General features: G+C 47.4%; 1 protein-coding gene across 1 annotated transcript in view; it reads right to left on the reverse strand.

Annotated features, from left to right (window-relative positions):
• Positions 1 to 715: 715 nt before the first annotated feature.
• Positions 716 to 20,568, reverse strand: part of TBCD (tubulin folding cofactor D) — a 382,417-nt gene continuing 362,564 nt past the window's right edge. The window contains exon 38 of the mRNA XM_053960716.1: positions 716 to 812. Within this exon, the coding sequence (XP_053816691.1) occupies positions 759 to 812 (54 nt within the window). The 3' untranslated portion in view covers positions 716 to 758. The remainder of the gene's footprint in view (positions 813 to 20,568) is intronic.

Genomic DNA, 20,568 nt, shown 5'->3' on the forward strand with positions numbered 1-20,568 from the left:
AACCCCTTGATTTAATTCACAGAGGTCAGACCTGCAGCTCATGCTAATCAGGGGCACCTTACCACAGGTAACAAGCTAATCTTGTGAGATCCAGGCCCCCCAGTTGCCAACAGCAACCACTGCCTGGGAAATCAAGGCAGGACTTCGCAGTGTGGGTAAAATGCAATTTTTAGGAATGGGCCTCCTTTCTCCTTGGGAGGATTTACCCTTTTTTTCCATAGGAAAACCAGAGTTCTCCACCCTCTCGTTGTGATGGCGTAATCCCAGGGGAAAGGAGCTAAGGATAATATTTGGAATTGTTCCAGGCCAGGTTGGACAGGGCTTGGAGCAATCTGGGATAGTGGCAGGTGTCCCTGCCCATGGCAGGGGATGAGAATGAGATAAGCTTTGAGATCCCTTCGACCCAAACCATTCTGTGACTCCATGACAAGCAGAGAGCAGCCACAGCGCCCTTTTCCTCATCCCACATCCCAGCCTCTACCAAAGCATTGGCAGAGAGCAGAGATTTGCATCTCACAGAATCTCTGGGTTGGAAGAGACCTCCAAGATCACTGAGTCCAACCCAGCCCCAACACCTCAACTAAACCATGGCACCCAGTGCCACATCCAGTCTGTGTTAAACACACCCAGGGATGGTGACTGCACCACCTCCCTGGGCAGCCATTCCAGAACTTTATCACCTTCCTGTAAAAAACTTTTTCCTGATATCCAACCTGTATTTCCCTTGGTGCAGCTTGAGACTGTGTGCTCTGGTTCTGTCAGTTCCTGGAGAAAGAGCCCAACCCCACCTGGGCACAGCCACCTTTCAGGAGCTGTAGAGGGTGATAAGGCCACCTCCTGCAAACAGCACTGAGAACAGGCCCCCTGCCCTGGGCTCTGGGAGCTCAGGAGCCTTGGCAGTGCCACCAAGCCTCATCCAGCACAAGGGTGATCTTCTGCTGGTGCCCAGGATACCCAGAGCATGGACTGGCAGCCCCAGTCCCTCCCTGTGCCATGCCAGGACAGCCCCTCACCCCCACAGCCATCAGCACCATCGTGCTCCCAAACCACTGACTCTGCTGTGTTTCAAACTAAATATTTGCTTCAGGCTCATAGCACCATTAATGCAGAGTCCAGTTAAAAATCACAACTCCACCAAAATAATCTTTGATTTTGGGTTTTGCAGGGGCTGGGAATGCACCTTTTCCTTGTCACTCTTACAGGATTCTCTGGGTGTAAATACTTAATGGAAATGTTCCTGGAAACACATTATCATTAAAAAAAAAAAAAGTGTGAGCCCAGCAACATTTGCATGAGACAATAGTCTGTAGCTTTGCATCATCCAAATCCAGATGTTTCTGGTGAGAAAGAAATAGATGACCTGAGAATTAAACCCAGGCCCCTTGGCTCCCCTCCAGATGCTCTACCAGCTGCTCACACCAAATCCCCTCTGGTCAATTACTTTACTTGATGCTTCTAATCAACAATATTATATATGTGATGCTATAAACTTTTGTATTTAATATTAGCTCATAACTCAGCATCCAAAACCAGATGGTTTTGGTGAGAAAGAAATTGATGACTTATCAGAGGAGTGAACCCAGGCCCCCTGGCTCCCTTCCAGGCAGTCTACCAGCTGAGCTGCAAAGCAAAGCAGTCACCTCCTGCACCCCCCACCCCGCTGCCTTTCATGAAAGGAAAAGGATTTCACATCTCCCAGTGCAGGAATATGGGAAAGATGTTTTAATAAATGCTTTTTAAAGAGTTATACTCTTTTAAAAGCAGGCAGGCTTGCTTTGAGGCAGGAGAACACTTCTTCCCAGAGGAAGGCTTTGCAGACAAGCTCCTTTCTTTCCTAACAGGGTGAGGGCTCACATTCAGCTGCCTGCAGAAGCAGCACAAGAGATGGCTAATTTAAATCTGAACTTCTTCAGTTCCTGCACACCCTGGTGAAGATGTGTGGATATTCTCAGCTCAGTCAGAGAGAAAAAGAGAAAGGTTTCTGCCAGGCTAAGCCTGGGAAAAAGTCCGAGACCAATGTAAACAATCTGTTATCTTGCTTTCTGTTCACATTGTTTATAGATGTGTTCTACCACACTGACCTAAGTCCAGTATACCAATCAGGTGAAATGTTTTTACTGTAAGACCAATGGAATCAATGTTCATGATGTTCTCTATAAAAGAGAGAAGTGCTTTTGAATAAAGTTTCATTTGCCTTCTGAAATCGTGTGAGTCATTTTGCCCGTCCCTGGCTCAACAGCGTCAAAGATGATTGTGAGACACTCCCTGCAAGCACTCAGGAAAGCTCACTGCATGAGAGGATGCTGCAAAATACAAATGTTAAAGGACTGAGAGCAGGTTCCTGCAGGGCAGATCTGATTGATGGAAATTTAATATGTTCCAACCACGCAAAGCAGGTCAGCAAGTGCTTTATTTCAAACCTGTAGTGATGCATGGAGCTCAGTGCAATTCCTGCCATGGTTGAGCTGAGCACAAACAGTGCTGCCCTGTCCAAGGCCATACTTTGGTAATCCAGAGCACAGGAATTGCTCTGCTCTTAACTCAAGATCCTAAATCACAGCATCAAATATTTATTAAATAAAGAGAATCCGTTTTATAACTATGAATTCACAGAGTTTTGCTCTTAAATTATAGATATATAAGACATGATGAAAAGCAATTTCCATGAAACCCCAAAGCCCACAGACCTAAGAGCTTTGTTTAGGATTAGAGACAACACCCACTACAGAACTACAAATTTTAAGGAACAGAATTGTAAGGATCAACTGTGAAAATATTATTGCAACTGAAATTAATCTGAAAGCAAAACTAGCACACTATGAAAATGTATTAGACAATGTTTTCCAAAGAGGCAACTCCAGCTTCCCAAAGCAATGAAGACAATGTAGCTTTTCCAAGGAAAAACTACTTTTTAAGAAAAGAAAATACGGCTGCAAACATAGAGAGCTGACAGTGGTGTTCAGAGAGTTCAGTTCTCTTGTTGATTCATTGGACAAGATCTTAATACCAAGGATTTACCTTAATTATAATAATGTAGTTTTGCAAACTTTAGTAAGATTCAGTATTCACTTTTAGGGCAACTTACACTGCCCAGCCAATGAAATTAGACAAAGGCTTGGATATATCCTCCAACTGCTGGAAAAACAAACCTCATCCTCAGTGAAAGAGATTTCTAAATTTGGCTCTCTTCTACTCCGAGGACTCAGCATCATCTTGCCACCATTTCCAGTATAATCAAAGCAGCTGAAATCAAAGCTCAAATAAAACATTCTGATAAATTGCAATGGCATAAAAAACTTTCCATTCAAGGACTAATATCTGAAACAGTATAAACTCACTGAAGTCATCTTTTACCAAAAATTTCACATGGCTCTGGTCAAACTGCCTTCCCAGACAGCTTCAAGCTGTTTGGGAGGATGTATTGTGCCAAGGCTGTTTAGCACAAAGAGAAGACAAATATGAAACAAAGATGGAAAAAAAGACCAGGTTGAGAGAGCTTAAAGAGACAGACACAGGGGCAGGACCAGCAGGTCAGGGGGAAGTCCAGGGAGACCTCAGGTCTGGAATGAACACCCTCAGTCAGCACCTGGGGCTGCCCAGAGCACAGCACATGCACAGAGTGCTGAGAGCTGCACAACATCAGCAACATTTCACTCTCAAGGGTTGGTACAAACCATGCTGGGCTTGACCCCAGTGATGTACCAAACCTGTTGAGAGACAAGGAATGCAGAATCTCCCTGTGCATTGAGCAGGATGGGACTCACACAAGAGCTCTGTGCCAATAACTAAACTCAAACCCTGGAACAGGAACATCATTAATATATTTACAGAGATATTTACACTGTCTGATTCATTGCTGGGGCAAAAGCACTAAGCTCAGAGAGGCAGACAGCAAATGATGAGCACTGAGCTGCAGCCTGAAGGAACTTCAGGAGCTGACACTGCACAAAACACGTGGCCTGTGAAAACACAGCTCATTCATCTGTTCTTCTGCAGAAGGAGTAATATTCCAAAGCTCTCAATGTCTCAGCTCTCCTCACACTTCACCAGTGTTAGTTCTCAGCAGATCTCACTGCCACAGGATGAGTTTGCAGCCAGTAACCTTCAACTAAGCACTGCAGTGCCTTGGTATTTATTCTCTTGCACCTTCAGATCCCCAGTGAAGCTGTTTCAAAGTATTGGTGTGACTGATTCAGTCCTAAGCAATACCAAATTTACACTACCATTTCAGAGTTTCCAGCCTTTCCTTTTAACAGGTTAATGAGAACATTTATATATTTATTTTAAAGGAGAATTACCTCAATGGCATATCACAGTTTCTGGCCATCCTGGTTGAATAACTACTGCAAAGAGGAAGCTTTAGACACTGGGCCCTAATTTGGTGGTCTGAGTGCTGCAATATCCATCACCTGTGGGAGCTGGGACCTACAGAGCTGCAAGAGGCCTTTTGGGAGCCCTGAAACACCCAAAGGTATCTCCATGAAGAGCAACCAAACTGGGGGATTGTAAATTCTGTTTTCCACTGGGTGCTCCTCTGTCTCATCCTCTTCAGCCACGTGCCAAGAGGATGGGGCTGAGAGCCTGCCTCCTGAGACAGCCCAAAGACAAGCAAACCAACATGACCAGATGTTGGAACCCTGGTCACTGAGAATTTCAGACTTTCTGTGCTGACAGGCACTGACCCCCAGGAGAACACTGCACTGACCTGAGGCCGTGGAGAAGCTTCCAAAATGGAATGAGAGAACTGGGATTGTGGGTGTGGAGTTTGAATAGAAGTGTGTGATATCACGGGGGGGGGGGGAAACTCACAGTTTAAGGGTTTAGAATATAGTAATATATATATAAAGCAAGATGGAGGTTTTAGGGCAGAGCCTGGTCCTTCTTCTTCACCTTCTTCTCCATGGGTGTGGGTGGTTTTGTGTAATTGGATAAAAAAGTCCCCATTGCAGGCACAGGTGGTAGGTTATCAGGTAAAAAGTAAAAATAATTGAGGTGTCATTTCTCAGTTGGACAATTTATCCTTCAAAGGCCTTTAGAGAGAGAGAGATGGGGCTCCATTTTTAGTTTGTTAGAGTGAAGTGCTGTAGAACTCAGGGTTTGTGAGACTGTAAAATAGATAAGAACTAATAAACATCTGAGTCCCAACAAGAAACTCCATCTTGTGCATTTAATTCCAACCTTGGCTGAAAAGAAGCAGAGAATCCATTAATCAGCTATCATCCAGACTGTGGATGCTGGCTTCCAAGTCCAGAAAAAATTCCAAGACCAAACAGCAAGAAATACAGCTCCTTCTTCAAATCAAACTTGGAGCTGTGTGGAGGAAGAGCAGATGAAGTGTAAACCAGAAACAAGCCCAGTAATCAACAGGCTGGCAGAGAATGGTGTTTCCTATTTCCTTTTTAGGTGACTGCATTTCCAACACCAGCTCAGGCTGCCTCTAATTAACTCTGATTGCACTGAGCCATAATTTGCAAGTTGACAGGTCCAACATAAACTCAGAGAAAACCAACATTGTCCCCTCAATTCTTTCCCAAGCTTGCACTGATTTCCAGATCTTCCAGGGCTTCAGAGAGCAAATGGCAGGTCTTGAAACAGGTCTGAAAACAAAATGAAAATGTCTGGTTGTAAAAACTGAATGTTTCTAAGGGTTTGGGGTTTTTTTGGTTTGTTTTTTTTTGTTGTTTTTTTTTGTTTTTTTTTTTTTGGTGTTTTTTTTTTTTTTTTTTTTGCATAATTAAGTGATACACAATATTTTAGAGCACTGAACCATGTTCTAAAACACTTCCCTTAAAGCCTCCTCTCCTCCTCCCAGTCTGTTGTCTGTAGATACGACATGAACACCAAGTGATTAAATCTGCTTGTTCCTCCATATATTTTTTTAATCATAAACAGGATACTGTCCAGGAAAGAACAGCTGGAATCACAGCTGCAAAGCTCTCTCTAATGTGACACCACACAATCACACTTGATAGCAGAAGAGTTCTCTGGAGGAGGAAATCACTCCAGGAGATGGGCTGTAATTGAGCAGGACTCCACCAAAATTTCCGTGCTTGTTGAGCTTTTGTTAACAAAATAGAAGATCTTATACCCTGACACTGAAGTACACTGAACTGACAAAAAATTAAAAAAAAAAATAATCAAATACATAACACCTACAGATATAAACCTGAAAGGCAAACAGCAAGTCCAGAAAAAAAAAAAATTGCTGCTTGTCTGCACTCTTTGAGACATGGTCCTGGCTGGAATAACCCAAATTCTGGGGTGTTAAATCTGCAAGGAAGGGAGAAGGAGACAGCAGGGGCTGAGCTGCATCCTCCCCAAAGCAGAGGCTGCCTGTGGTTACCTGTGATCCTGCCTTGATGCAGGAGAGGGAGCATTTGAAGAAGAGGATGCCTGAGGACCCCTCCCAGCCTAACAGCATCTACAAAAGTGTAGGAAACTGCAAAACGTGGACCCAATGGCACGGTGGGGGCCCAGGCAGTCCCGTGGAGTTTATGGCATCCCATAGACATGGAGAGTAATTTCTGGAGCAGTTGGGTGTCAGTCAGGGTGGGAACCCCACAAAGTGGTACCTGTGGGGGTGTCATGAGACGGAGTGAAAATTTCCCAGGGTAAAAATCCATTTGGATTTAGGTGAAATGTGCCGCTTTGAGCTTGCTAGCATAAGTAAAATATGCTGTTTAGTCTGGTAACTTTGCAACACTAATAAAACTGCCCCAGCTGAAGAGATAAGAGAAACTCCTTGGACCTTGAAACAGGGCAGAGTGACCCAGGAGTTCTTTCTGTACTTTCTGATGAAAAACTGGCTACAAGTGTAACTATCTCCAAGTGTAACGCAAAATCAGCAGAATGAATATGCACGAACCTACTGTGAAATTCTATGCATATGTAAATTAGTTAAGGGTAATAAAAAAAGGATCTGGAGACCTCAGGGGCACACATGTCCTTTGAAGGGGAACGATCCTTCAGCACACGTGCCCAGCGCTGTAATAAACATACCATCCCTACAAATCTTTATAGGAATTGTGGGGTTTGGATTTTTCGTCCGCATTTCAGTCACACACAGCCAGGGGGTCACAGTGTCCCCGAACAGGAGGTGGACAGAGCAGAGCACGTGACAAGGACACAAAGCAGCACTAAACTGGCAGCCTCTGGCACTGAGACAGGGAACAGCTCCAGGGAACCCCCACCCCAGAGCAGAGGAGCTCTCTGCAGCTGCAGGGCCCTTTGGAGAAGGGAAACCAGGAATGCCCTGTGGAGGGAAGGCAGACAGGAAATGCACACATTTTGTGGTGGCAGGGCACGACTTACCCCTCCGTGTCTGGCTCCTTTCAGCAGTTTTGAGGTGCCTGGTTAGGATGCTCGTGGGATGGGCTGTCTGAAGAAGGCTGCTGCTCCCTCCTGGATGAGCCCAGGTGGCAGTAAGAGAAATTCCACCTAGAATTTTCCTGGGACACTGGCAGGAGCTGGAGGTGTGGGTGCAATCAGCTCATTCACCTAATCCACAGTCACAGCCACACTGCAGCCCAGTTCCTGACAGCCAGAACAGAAACCAGCAGATCAATTAGGACAAGATAAGAGGGACATACTCCAACTCACTGTTCCCCAAATCCAAAGAGCAAACACCGCTAGGATTTACTGGCTTTGCTTCTCAGCAGAACGAGGGAAACCAAGGTAAAATTCATAACATGTGGGAATAAAACCCTCCTTGGGCAGCTTGTCCTGAGGACTTCATGGAGCATAGGAATGGAGTGCAAGCCCCAAAGGAGGTTTTGTCCCTTTTGTTTCAGAGGACTCTGGCTAGCACACTTCCTGTGAGACTGTAGCCTTTATCTGCTAACTCAGTGAGTTAGGACTTCATTTTCAAGTTATTCCACACCCCGACAGGGATGATGTTGTCTTTCTCAGCAAAGATTTGTGTACAGAAAGTGTCTGCAGGCAGTGAGACAAGACAGCTGCTCTCCCATTAATTCTTCTTTCAGCCTGGGCTGAGAAGCTGAACTCCAGACAGAAAGCTTAGAGCAAAGCAGGAGTGGATGGAAGAGCAGAAGAACACTTTTGCCTGTGCAGCAAAAAGGTTCTTTCAAAGCATCTTTCTCTGTTGCAGTAAGGTAGAAAAATTATAAAGAAAAGCCTTATAAAATCAGACCTGCTCTGGCTATACTGTCATTTCTTCTAAGTGTAGATGGCACTTTGCAAGTTCCCGTGTGAAAGCAATCCTGCTGTGAGAAGTTTGTTAACACAACAATCTATTCCTGGGTAAAAAACAACTTGCACCCGTATAAGCTGTTTTTACACCATTAGATAGAAAAACGAAAACTATCTCTCACAAACAACTTTTCCTGCAGGTACACACCAGGAGTTTGAGTGACCAATCAATACAGAATAACAACTTGATATTAACCAGTAAAATAATTGGCAAGAAAGCGCCTGACCAATTGGAGTCCCACACGAGGTCTGTAAACCTGTATAAAAAGGAGTTATGTGAATAAAGAATGGGCTTTTTCCACCATGAAGATAATGGAGTCCTGTGTGATTTATTCTGATATTTCTCCACCATCCTTGACCTCAGCACAGAAACTTCAGCCCGTGGACATGGAAACCATGCACAGCAGAGCCGCCTCGGTGGCCAGAGGGGGGATGAAGCCTGGCTGCAGGCACTGCTGTGCTGCCCACGTGTCCCCTGTCAGCCTGTGTGTCGCTGAGACAGCTCCCTGCGCTCTGCCACCACCGGGTTCTTTAAGTAGTTTGAAAGCACATTTATTTCTTGGAAGCCTATGAACATCAGATGGAACTAATTAAAACCAGGAGGGCCCAGGGGAGCCGGGAGGGAGACGATGCAATTTAGTTTCCACTTCAAAGTGGTTTAGCAAAATAAAAGCACTCAGCCCTCTAATGCAAGTGCATGTCCAGGGGGAAGGGACAGAAGAGGCCACTCAGTGCTCTCAAGTGGCCACTCTCCCCCCACTTTCGCTCCCCAGGCTCACTGGAGCTGTGTTTGGATGCTGTGCCAGTGGATTAGTCAGGGCACCAGAGGTTAATTGGAGCCATTCCTGCCGTGCCCTCCCATCGTTTTGCAGAGCAGGTGGTGCTGCACAGGGAGGAGGTGGCACCGTGGTCAGGAGCACCCACCCACACAATCCATAGGAATGGGATCATCCTCAGGCAAGACAGCAGCTGCCACTGCGGGGTTTCTGGGCAAGTGTGAGGCACCAGAGCCAGTGACAGGCATGGTCATGCCCAGCCTGCCTGCTCAGGTCCCACCACGGGGAGACTCCTTGCAGGAACCCACTGCCCCACAGCTCCAGCCTTCCAGCCCCCCCCCCCCCCCTGTGCCACTGGGGTCCCCAGGGTGGGGTCCCCCTCTGTTTCCCATGGGGGTACCAAGGCTCCCTGCACCTTTTCCCCCTGCACAGCCCCAAACCCTGTAGCACTGACCCCTTCAGGGGGTGACCCCTCGTGAGGACCCTGACCTCCTGGTGCCCAGCCCTGTCCCCCCAGCCCACGCCATGCTGGGGGTCCCTGCACCCACACAGGGCTGGGGGTGTCAGCATGGAAAAGCTGCTCACCAGCACTGCCCCCATGCCTGCTCCAGCCAGGGCTTTTTTTTTTCCTTCTTTAAAAACCACGTTTTCCCTCTAATCTGGCATTTCACACCCCACTCTAAAGTCTGTGTTAAAATGGGGGCTGGACTGGCTGGCAGCTGTGGGGCTGCAGATCACCCACATCCAAACTCCTTCCTATTTATCCTATCCCTCTCCCTTATTTATCCAACCCTCATCCTGACCGATGGCCATCCTTGCCTGGGAATGGGTTCTACAGCAGAAGCTGCACTTGGAGCCACAGCCAGGGCCAGCAGCTGATGTCACCCAGGTCACAGGGAGCCAGGGGCAGGCTGGCTCAGCACCCCTCCAGCCCCAGCACCCCTCCAGCACAGCTCACCCAGTCACCCAGGCTGGCAAGAGGATTCTGACTGACGTCCCATCCTCCTGCTCCTGCTTTTGTTTGTTCTTCCCTCCTTCTCTGTGGCTGGGGGAAAGCAAGGGGAAGAAATCAATAAAAATTAACTCTGAAAATAAAAAAGGAACGAATCAGCAACTTGCAAGAGGCAGCAGATAAAGAGACCCATGATGGCCCCATAAAGCATCTCTCAACACACCATTTATCACCAAGCCTGCATGTCTCAACATCAGCCTTCATTTACTCAATACTGAAAGACATAAACCTGGCCTTGCAAATTTAGGAAAAGCAGCTGCAATGACAATTCAGATTTGAACGTGCCTGATAGCTATGCTTGGAGCTCTGTGTTTTTGGGGGTGTGCAGGGGGCCTTTGGCCAGCTGGGATGGGTCACTCCAGGATTTCAGCTCCCTGGCACTAAACATCTGGTTGCAAAAGGCGAGGAGCTGTGCAGACCTAAGCATGTCCCACCTGGGAGCTGGGATGGAGCGATCAGACTCGCTCTGCATCCAACACCCTGGGCAGCCCCCAGCTGCTGCAGCCCCCAGGATGCTGTTGCCCAGGCTCAGGCTGTACCCCTGCTAAAGGACAGCTCTCTCCACCCCCTGTCTGACACAGAGAGCTCTTGTGAGCAGCAAGCCACAGCCCCAGCGGAGCCTCCTTGGCTGCAGCACAAGAAGAGGGGATGCTGGCTGGCCCTTGGGTAAAGCTGACTGGATTTTGTTCAGTGGCTTTTTCTTTTAAGGAGTTTGTAATACACTGCCCAGGACATAGTGCAAGCACTGTGTGAGACATGAATAACATTCCCTCATGTGACTGTTTGTACAGCTCAGGGCACTGCGGGTCAGGCTGAGGAGTGTTGTAAGAATGATGCAAGGCCCCCAGCCTTGAGAGCATGGAGCAAAGGAAGATAAAGAGCCATTCACAGGCCTGTGTGGGGTCCAGCACACAGTAGCTGAAGGCCCAATAGGTCACAATTTCAATGCATGTCCTTGGGCTACCCCTAGGGAAATGTGGCTCTGATGCCTTGTGCAGGCTGGCCTAGAGCAGAGGCTGGATAGAGCTAAAGGATAAAGCAGGGATCTATTAAAAGGATCTCCTCCATGGATCCACCTTGGGCAGCACCAGAGCCCAGCCAGGGCTGCACCCAAGATGAACCAAAATGGTCCCAAAATGCACGAGCGCTCCCGGGGGCTCTCACTGGGATCAGCTCTGCTCCATTTGCACCTTGCAGTTCATTGTCCCATTCCAGCTTTAGCCCATGCAGTCCCATCCTGCTTGTTTTTCTCTCTTCAGCCCACGCTGTTTGTGCTCTTGGGCCTGAGATTTGGATCATTTGTCCTTGGTGCCCAGCTGGAGAAGGAATTGTTTTGTCTCCCTGTCCTGTGAAGAGAGCTCACCATCCCCTCATATGAAGCCCAGACCCACACACTAAAGCAGCACAGAATCTGAAAAATATAAAAGCTAAAACCTGAGGCATCAGCTCTTTTCTGACTGCACAAAATGTCATTATCAAACTCACCTTGAAAGCCAGAGGAAAACCCCCCATCAGCCCTGGAGAGACAATGTGGGATTTAGGGAGAGGAAAAGCAAAAGGAAGTTATGTGATCCACATGGAAAACATGAATACTCAGGGGAAACAGGTGAACATTCTTGGAAACCCCAGCTAGCCACAGACAGGTCCTGTGCTTCGATGTCCTTGCCATGTCCCCTCATGTCCACCTCCTCACTGTGCACCTCCACAGCCCCACTCAGAGCCTGGCCACTGCTGCACCACTGGGTGTGGGTCCATCTCCACAGCCTTCTGGCTGGATCTCCAGGTCCTCAGCTGCTCCAGGTCACTCCTCATCACCTCCTTCCTTGGCACAAAGCACCCCAGTGAGAAAAGGCCGCTGAAGGTAGATGGAAGGATGGATGTGTTTATTCCAGCTTTTGTCCAAGAGCCAGTTGTTTGCACACTGTAAAGAGTAAAGAGCAGCAGCTTTTCCCTCTCTTCTGTAGCATTTCAGGACCTATTTTGGATGTGACCCTTTTGTCAAATAAAAAGACCAACAGCAATTCACACAGTGTTGTAGATGTCGGCGAACCCAATGGGAAGGATGATGAGGTCTGAGTCCAGCTCAGAAGGCTGAATGATTTCTTTATTATAATTATGCTATAATACATTAATATACTATATAAAAGAGGATACTAAAAACTACATGCTGCTTTCTCTAACTATCATATCTAACTAACCCACAACTCGTGACCTTCTCACGAGAGTCCAGACACGGGTGGATTTGATTGGCCATCAGGGCCAACCCAACCAAGCATTTGCTCTAGTTAAACAATTCTCCAAACACATTCCACAAGAGAAAAACAAGGAGCAGAAATAGAAATTGTTTTCTCTTTCATTTCTCTCTGTGCACCTCAATAAAAATCCTGAGAGAGAGAGAGAAATGTGCTTGCCACAGCACAGTGCTGTCTTCCCTTAGTGCCCATTTGGAGAGCCACTCGTGCAGCTTAGCAATTGTACAGACTCACAATTTGGGGCTTAGCTCCCCAACCCAGACTGTTGGAAATTATACAACTTCTAAAAATTTTTTACTAATTTTGGGGTTTTTTTTCATCTTTGCCTGAACATGAACTTGCAATCTGCAGAGTTTGATTGTTTATGACATTCTTGACCACAAATTTTGTCACGTGCCAACCAGTACCCTCCCAAACCACACCTGCTTCGAAGCAGTGGCACAGCCAATATTTAATTGGGAGAACAGACACAACCAGCTGAGCCCCTGGGGTGAGAGAGCCCTAAAATCAAGGAGCTCACAGCCCTTTGTGAGCTTTGTATCCGTGGCAGCCCTCAGACAGGTTTTACCATCAGGACAGAAGGGGATCAAGGCCTGCACTCCTTGGGTGGGTGTGAAAAGTTGTCCTTGACTCCCAAGTCCTGCCAGTCTCTAGTGTGGTTACACTAGAGACCTTTCTCATGTTATTCCTGACATGCAAACTACATGGCCCAGCAGAGAGAGGCACAGCCGAGGTGAACAAGAAACCAGAACCCACCCCTGGATTCTTGCAGCCCGCTGCTAATTAGGTGAGACATGGTAAGAGGACCCCTGCTATCAGCCAAGCCAAGGGAATGTAAATATTTGCAAGTCTAGGTCACCAGGTCCATTATTTACTGTTCTGTCCTATGACTTAAGGTTTGACATGAGACGTGAGGTTTTTAGAGGTTCGTTGTGTTTTGGTTCCTTTTTTTTCTTTTTGCTCTGAGCGTCCCTTGATTTCTTGCCAGTTATTTAACAGTGAAAGGGAGGGCTGCCTTCAGCATCCCACACCCACAAAACAATGATGCTACTGTGAACTTTTCCCATTAATCCCAGTTTGCTGGGTGGCACAAGGTGTTGGGTGCTATGAGCCAGAAGGGAACGTGAGGCAGAGCTCTCAGCCTCCTGTCCTGCAGACAGACACCACTGCTGCCACGGGGGAAAATCACAGCCACAGCAAGAGGGATGTGAGCTACAAAACCAGCAGCTCCCACCCAGGGCTCGGCCATGGCAGCCACAAACTCTCTCTTTGTTTCAGCAAGACCCTTCAGTTTGCACATTGACACTGGACCTGGTCCACAGGCTCCCATTTCCAATTTCTTTGCCAGAAAGTGGGGAAGGAAAATGATTTTTTTTTTAAATCAAAGGCAATATTTCATATTCAATGCAAAATCTGTATTCATCTACCCATATTACCCAAAATCTCCTGTCTGTCAGCACCAGGCTGCTGCTATCTCATCTTTCCAAAGTTACTGATTAGATACAAGGATTTCAAAGGTTTATTTTTCCCTCTCTCCACTAAGCTGGTTTTGCCCATTGAAGGGGATCACATCCATCTCAATGCAGGCGTTTTCCCCTGAGCAGCCCTCATTCCCCACTGCTGCCCACATCTTCAGGCTTCCCCAGGCTGCAAAGGAACTGTTTTTAGTATAGTTACTATGAAATAAGTAATATTATGTCAATCATGGCAGGGCTTGGAAGAAACAAGACCTCTGCAGCTGGGATCTTGCAGAGGTAAAGCCACATCCCTCTAAGCCAGGTTCTGCAGACTTCCAGGAGCTTTGTTCAGCTTGGCCTGGGAGACTAGGTAAAGAAAAGCAGAGCAGATCTCCCTTCTTTGGGACAAGCTCTGAAATTTCCAACTATTTTCCACTTTCACTGGATTTTTATTTTTTTACTTTTCTTCCAAAATGCAAAATACAGAGCGGACATTTCCTATGGGACGTTTCTTTCCAGAGATGTGGTTTGCCCCTAAAAAAAGCACTTCAATTTAAAATTTTCCACAGGGCAAATTTCCCCCAGGGGGTGGGGGATGCAGCTGACTCGGTGTGAATGGATTCAGTCTCCCACCTCCAGGAACAGGAGCAGCAGCCACATGGAAGGGATGGAGCAGGAAACCAAAATCTTCTTTGAAATTCTCTGTGCTCTGATCCTTCCCAGGGGTAGGAAGGGCAGGTGTTTGCCTGGGCTGGGTTTTTGTGGTTCCACAGCAGTAGAGGTGCTGTGGTGCCCTGCCAGTGTCTCTCATGCTCAGAGCAGCTCACATTGATGGGGTTTCTGTGCTCAGAAAATACCCCAAATCTCAAAAGAAGACCCTCTCCACGTCCCCCCATCTCTCTGCAGGTCCCCAACACCCCCAATGTCTGCAGGACCCTCAAACCCCTCAATCTCCTGCCACCTGCTGCTGTCCTTGGCACACTGGGTACGTTTTAGGGCCACCAAAACACACTCCAAAGAACACAGACCCTGCTGACACCACCCTGGGCTTCCCAGCAAAGATTGCCTGACCTGGGGAAATGCTGGCACGTGCCCTGAGCTCCACAGGGTTTTGCAAACCCTCCAAGGGACCCCGAGGCTCTGCTTTCACCAGGGTGGGCTGAGGGGGTACCAGAGGAGTCACCCCAAAGTGGACACAGATCAAAGCAAGCTGTCACAAACACACAAAGCTGAAGGAGCACAGCAGGCAAAGGAGAGGAGATGGGAAATTTAATTTTATAAGGCTTGTAAGAAAGGAGATTAAATGGGGAGTGCGATGATGCTATAAATACCTCCAGGGAAATACCATCAAAGGAGAAAGGGGGATTATTCAAATGATCTGGAAACAGTAAAACAAGGAGAGCTGGGGCCAGGAGCTACAAATGGAAATATTTCAGGCAAGGCATTAAGAAAAACTGTCGGAGAAGTGAGAGTGATTAGGTGCAGAAATTGGCCATCCCAGCAGAGTCAGGGCCTTATCAGAGGTATTTAAGGTGATGTAAACACACGCTGGGAGGGCATGCAGGTGTGACCTGGGGAAGGAGAGGGGTCAGACCTAAAGGTAGTTCAAAGCCCCCTCACCAAGCTGCTCCTGTGTCTGACAGCTCACCATGAGCCCTCGGAGCAGACACAGAGCCCTGCAGCCCAAAGACACCTGAGGGTGCCAGAGCTGCTCATCCCTGACTGAGGCATTAGAGCACCCCCAGGCACTCACCTTCCTCTTCCCACCCTGCCTTTCTCCATTTTTCTGCTTTAATTTCCCTGTCCTGTGACAGAAGAAAACAAAGGCTGTTGGAGCTATATGCTGACTTTTCTGGTCCAGGATGAAATATGAAATAAAATATTCCAGCCAGCTCGCCACTGTGTAACTTGGCAGAGTAGCGTGAGTAGCTAATGAGTAAAGCTGAAGTTGGCTGTGCAATTAAAAGTGATGTATTTTTATATATAAATGATGAGTTTTCCATCCTCAAAGCTGATAAATTTCTCACAGCTAAATTTCTCGAGCTAAAAGCCTTTTGTGACCACATTTTTACACAGCACTTTTTTTTTTCCTCTGCTCCCCTCCAAAAAAAAAAAATTACCAGTTTTCCCATCTACTTAATGGGCTGTAAATACTTTTCTGCTAAGATGAAAAGTCCATTCGATTTGCATTAAATCTTCATCATTACCAGCTCTTGAGAGACTGCAGCAAGGCTGGATATTGACACAGAATACTGCATCTTTTTCTGGAAACCTTCCCTTAGAGATCCCAAGGGGGAAGAAGAAACAAAAAAAAGGGTGAATAAAACCCCGTGGTTTGGTATTGGTGTGGAAACCCAGGGCACTGGGAATATTTCTCTCTCTGCTCTGGGGTGTCCTGACCCCCAGGGGAGCACTGACTTTGACCTTCATTCATGGAGAAAACTTCCAAAGCCTCAAGGCAAACCAGAAACCACAAAAGTGTGAAATAGATTGTGGAGGTTGTAGAGAGTAGTGTAGTGTGTCACATGGGTGAGAAATTTAGGTTTTAGGATTTTTAGTATGTTATAGATGGGTTCAAGATGGAGAGTACAGGGTGTTGAGTGCCCTTCTTTCTTCTTCTTCTTCCCTTGGGTTTGGGTAGTATCTTGTAATTGAGTAGAAAAATCCACATTGCAGGTCTTTAGGGGTCAGTTACTGGGTTAGAAAGGAAAATAATTTAGGTGTCACTTAATTGGGTAGCTTAGTTTTTGATTAGACTTAAAAGGCCTGGTAACACGAGGTCATTGGCCATTTTTGTGCTGCTTTTCCTGCACGCAGAGTCTGGTGCAGACAGTGCTGAAGTTTTGATAAGATAACAATAAACAGAAGCTGAAGACAGAAAAAGTCCAATGTGTCTCTGGTTCCTGACACAGAGCTGCTCCAGGAGGGTCTCCCCTGCCAGGGGAGCCCCCCAGGGAGTTGCCCAACTTGGGACCCACAAACTCACAGTATTGGGACACATCTACTTGCTGAAATGGGAATTATAAGTCCTGGGGTCTCCTTGCCAGCCTTGGTGCTGTTAGGGCAAGATCTGCCCTGCCTCAGAGCATCTCTGATGCAGGAGTTTCCCTGCCAACAGCCCTGGGAAGCAGGCAGGGTGGAGCCAGCTTGGCTGGTGCTGCAGGACACCCTGGCCATGTGCAAGGTTTTAATCCTTGGGAGCAGAGAGAACCACAGGAAAAGGATCTATCCTCCCAGGATATCCCACAAGGACATCCAGGGGGTGACCACAGCTGTGCTCCTCAACCTGGCATGCTCTGCTTTATACCAAACACCCAACACGCCACTTCTTGGTCCTCATTTCTATCCTCCTGACAGAGACTTCTGCACAGAAACAGGCTCATTGCTGAGTGCTCAGAATTCAGGCTTTCCTGAATTCAGGCTTTTTCTGACTCATCTGTAACACTTGAAGTGGAACTGGACACATTTATTCATCACTTCCAACTCTTCTGAGTGATTACAATACACTTTTTTAATGCAAGACTGGGTTTTTTTTCAAAAGACAGAGGGTCTTGAGCTGCCCTTTCATCTTCAGGCACAGCCATCATCTCTTCAGCCCCTGATCCTGCCAGCTCACTGCTCAAAAGCTGCCTGCTTTGCCTTTCTTCTTGGCAAAACACAGACAATTTAGAACATTTTGATGATTTTTGACAGTGATGAAGAGTAAGGTCTCAAACTGGAGCACTCTGCTCAGCATGGGGCTGTGCTCCAGCCAGAAACCTGCTCTGATTGTCAGCTCTTCCCTTGCAATGGATTCAGGAATTCTGTTCTTTGCCTGGTCTCCTGCACGGGCAGGATAAAGGCTTCCACACCTTGTTCAGCTGTAGTCATGATGTAAAACCAAGGGAGGCCACACTGCAGCTGTAAACAACAAGATCCCAATGAATAAAGAACTCAGGGCCACAAGTGCCACCTGTTTCCTGAGGAGGATTGTGCTCACAGTGCTGCAGAGAGAGCACAGAACATCTCTGGAGCCTGATCTCCTGCAGACAAGCGCCTGGTGACTTCAGCTCTCCTGAGTTCCTGTGCTGGGCAGCCACCAGCAGCACCAGCACCTCAAAACCCATCACAGGGGTGCAAAAGGCTTCCAGCCAGGACCTTCCAGTCTCAAAGACAAAACAGCATAACAAGGGAGGGGGGCTGGGCAGAGAAATCCCTTCCAGAGCCAGCTGATGCTTATAGTAAAAATGCAGCGAACCCCGGCTCAGGGAAGAAATGATGATGTCTGCTCCAGATCAGGAGGCTGAAGGATAGCTTTATTAAAACTATACTCTATTACATTAATATACTGTTTAAAGAGCTACTATCTTATTCTACATACTCACTTCTTACTCACCTCTCTAACTCAAACTGTGACTCTGCTGAGAGCCCGAGCCACAGCTGGATCCCACTGGGCACTGACCCCAAACAACCTTCACCAGAATCCAGCCCAGCAATCACTGCAGGTGAACAATCTCCACACCACATTCCACATGGGGAAAACAAAGGGGCAGAGATAAAGATTGTTTTCTCTTCTTCTCTCTGGGCTTCTCCTGAGAGACAGAATTGTGTCTCTCTGTCTCTCTGTCCAGAGAATGGGAATGCTCACCTGGGACGGGCTGAGAGGCTCAGCATCCCCTCCCAGCTGCGGGTAACAAACTCTCCCTTCGAGGCTGTTTATTGTCTCTGCCATAAAAGGGTTTCAATCAAGCTGGGCCAGTAAAGTCGAGCTTAAATTAAACTGCCCCATTTAGTCACGATGAAGGCTGTTTGCATCTGAAACCCTGCCTCGGACCAATAGCACAGATTTGGCTCATAGCGTTTAAAGCAGCTGTCTTCATAAAAGCTAATAAAATACCGTTGGATAATTAAAAGCTTTAATTAAAAATGCAAAGTCCAAATAGTTTCATTTTAACAAGGAAACTTGTTTTGACATCTGAAATTGCTGCACAAGCTGAATTCCCATGTATTCTCTCCAGGCTATTTGGAGTTTGCTGTGTAGCTGGAAATGTCTCCTCACTCAGTGCAATCACCATGTGTTGCTGGGGACATGCACCAAAAATTGATGCTGCTTGTTTTATAACTTCACTTTTAATTATCACAGTCTGAGGCAGCAGTGGGCTTATTTGCATGGCAATCCCTGAACAAAGCCTGGGGATGGAGCAGCCTGGCATGCAGGGGATAAAATGTGTAACTTGCAGGCTTGGGCTGCCAAGCTCAAGGGAGAGCTGAGCAGAGCAGCAGGGCCAGCCTTGGGTGGAGCTTTCAGCTACACTCAGTGTCACCACCATGATCCCTTCTGCAGCTTGGAACACCCACACACAGGTGCTGGGAAATGGAATTTGGTGTGGCCTGGCTGGGGATGAAGAGCCTGAGCCTGGATACAGAAGTGGGATTTGAGTCCGTGGATGGTCCCGTGTCTGCAACAGCTCAAATGCACGAGTTTTGTGTCTGTTTCTCCTTTTGTCCATGTCAGGGTGAACTGGAGCACTTCTCACTTACGTGAAATCTTATTTCCTGCAGGACAAGAACAAACCTGGACACAGCTGGGGATGTTCCAGCTGTGGGACACCCACGGGAGCACAAAATACTGTGGGAGAGGAGAGGAGAGGAGAGGAGAGGAGAGGAGAGGAGAGGAGAGGAGAGGAGAGGAGAGGAGAGGAGAGGAGAGGAGAGGAGAGGAGAGGAGAGGAGAGGAGAGGAGAGGAGAGGAGAGGAGAGGAGAGGAGAGGAGAGGAGAGGAGAGGAGAGGAGAGGAGAGGAGAGGAGAGGAGAGGAGAGGAGAGGAGAGGAGAGGAGAGGAGAGGAGAGGAGAGGAGAGGAGAGGAGAGGAGAGGAGAGGAGAGGAGAGGAGAGGAGAGGAGAGGAGAGGAGAGGAGAGGAGAGGAGAGGAGAGGAGAGGAGAGGAGAGGAGAGGAGAGGAGAGGAGAGGAGAGGAGAGGAGAGGAGACTCTGCCCTGTGCCTGGGATTGCTGGAGGCTTCTCAAATCCTCATTTCAAAGCCCCTTCAGGGCTGCAGAGCCAGTGGGAAACCTCTGCTTTGTCCACACTGATCCCTTTGGACACCCCTCAGTATCAGATCCTCTTCTGCTGGGGATGATGGGGGTGCAATTTTCATCCCCTCCTCTCATCTTGGAACAAAAACACTCTTGTAATGAGCACTGGTGAAATAGCAGTAAATCCACCAGTTCACCCTCGGGAATGCAGATCCATAAGGCTTAAAACCAACAGGGACTGATTTAATTGTGTAATTTGGCATTTCTCAGAGAGCAGACCAACCAGCCTCTCCAAGCAGCAGCTGTTACACACCCAGCTCCACTGCAGCTTCTCCTCTGGCTGCTCCCCTCATTCCCTGGCCTTTGGCAGTGGAGAAGCCACCCCAGAGCTGCCAAGGGGATCTGGTTGTTACTGCCATTACATCTCCTTTCCAGGTGCCACTGTCCAGTTTCACCTCCAAGACACTGGATTCTGATGGACCATTTTATGACTTGATGAATTTGGAGGTCTTTTCCAACCTTAATGATTCATGACTTATTGGATCATAAGAAAGCAGATTTCTTTTTCCATTTCACATGCTCCTATAGGGGTTTAATGAGAATAAACTTCAAACATTTTGGATTTCAACAGCCAATGGCTTTGTTTGGGCCTTTTTTTAGCATTTTTATTGGTGTTTTTCTCACCAGGAAAACCATCAAAAATTTAAATCTGGCTTTTGTCCAAGTCTTTTTAAAACCATGAGCAGATTCCCATGCCTTGGTGCTTTTTCTTTCCCTCTACCCCACCTTGGCAGTTCTGTTTTGTTTTGTACAGAGAGCACAATAAGCATTTAGCCATCACAGCCCAAG

Source organism: Vidua chalybeata, chromosome 19 (assembly GCF_026979565.1).
Source record: "Vidua chalybeata isolate OUT-0048 chromosome 19, bVidCha1 merged haplotype, whole genome shotgun sequence".
NCBI lineage: Eukaryota > Metazoa > Chordata > Aves > Passeriformes > Viduidae > Vidua > Vidua chalybeata.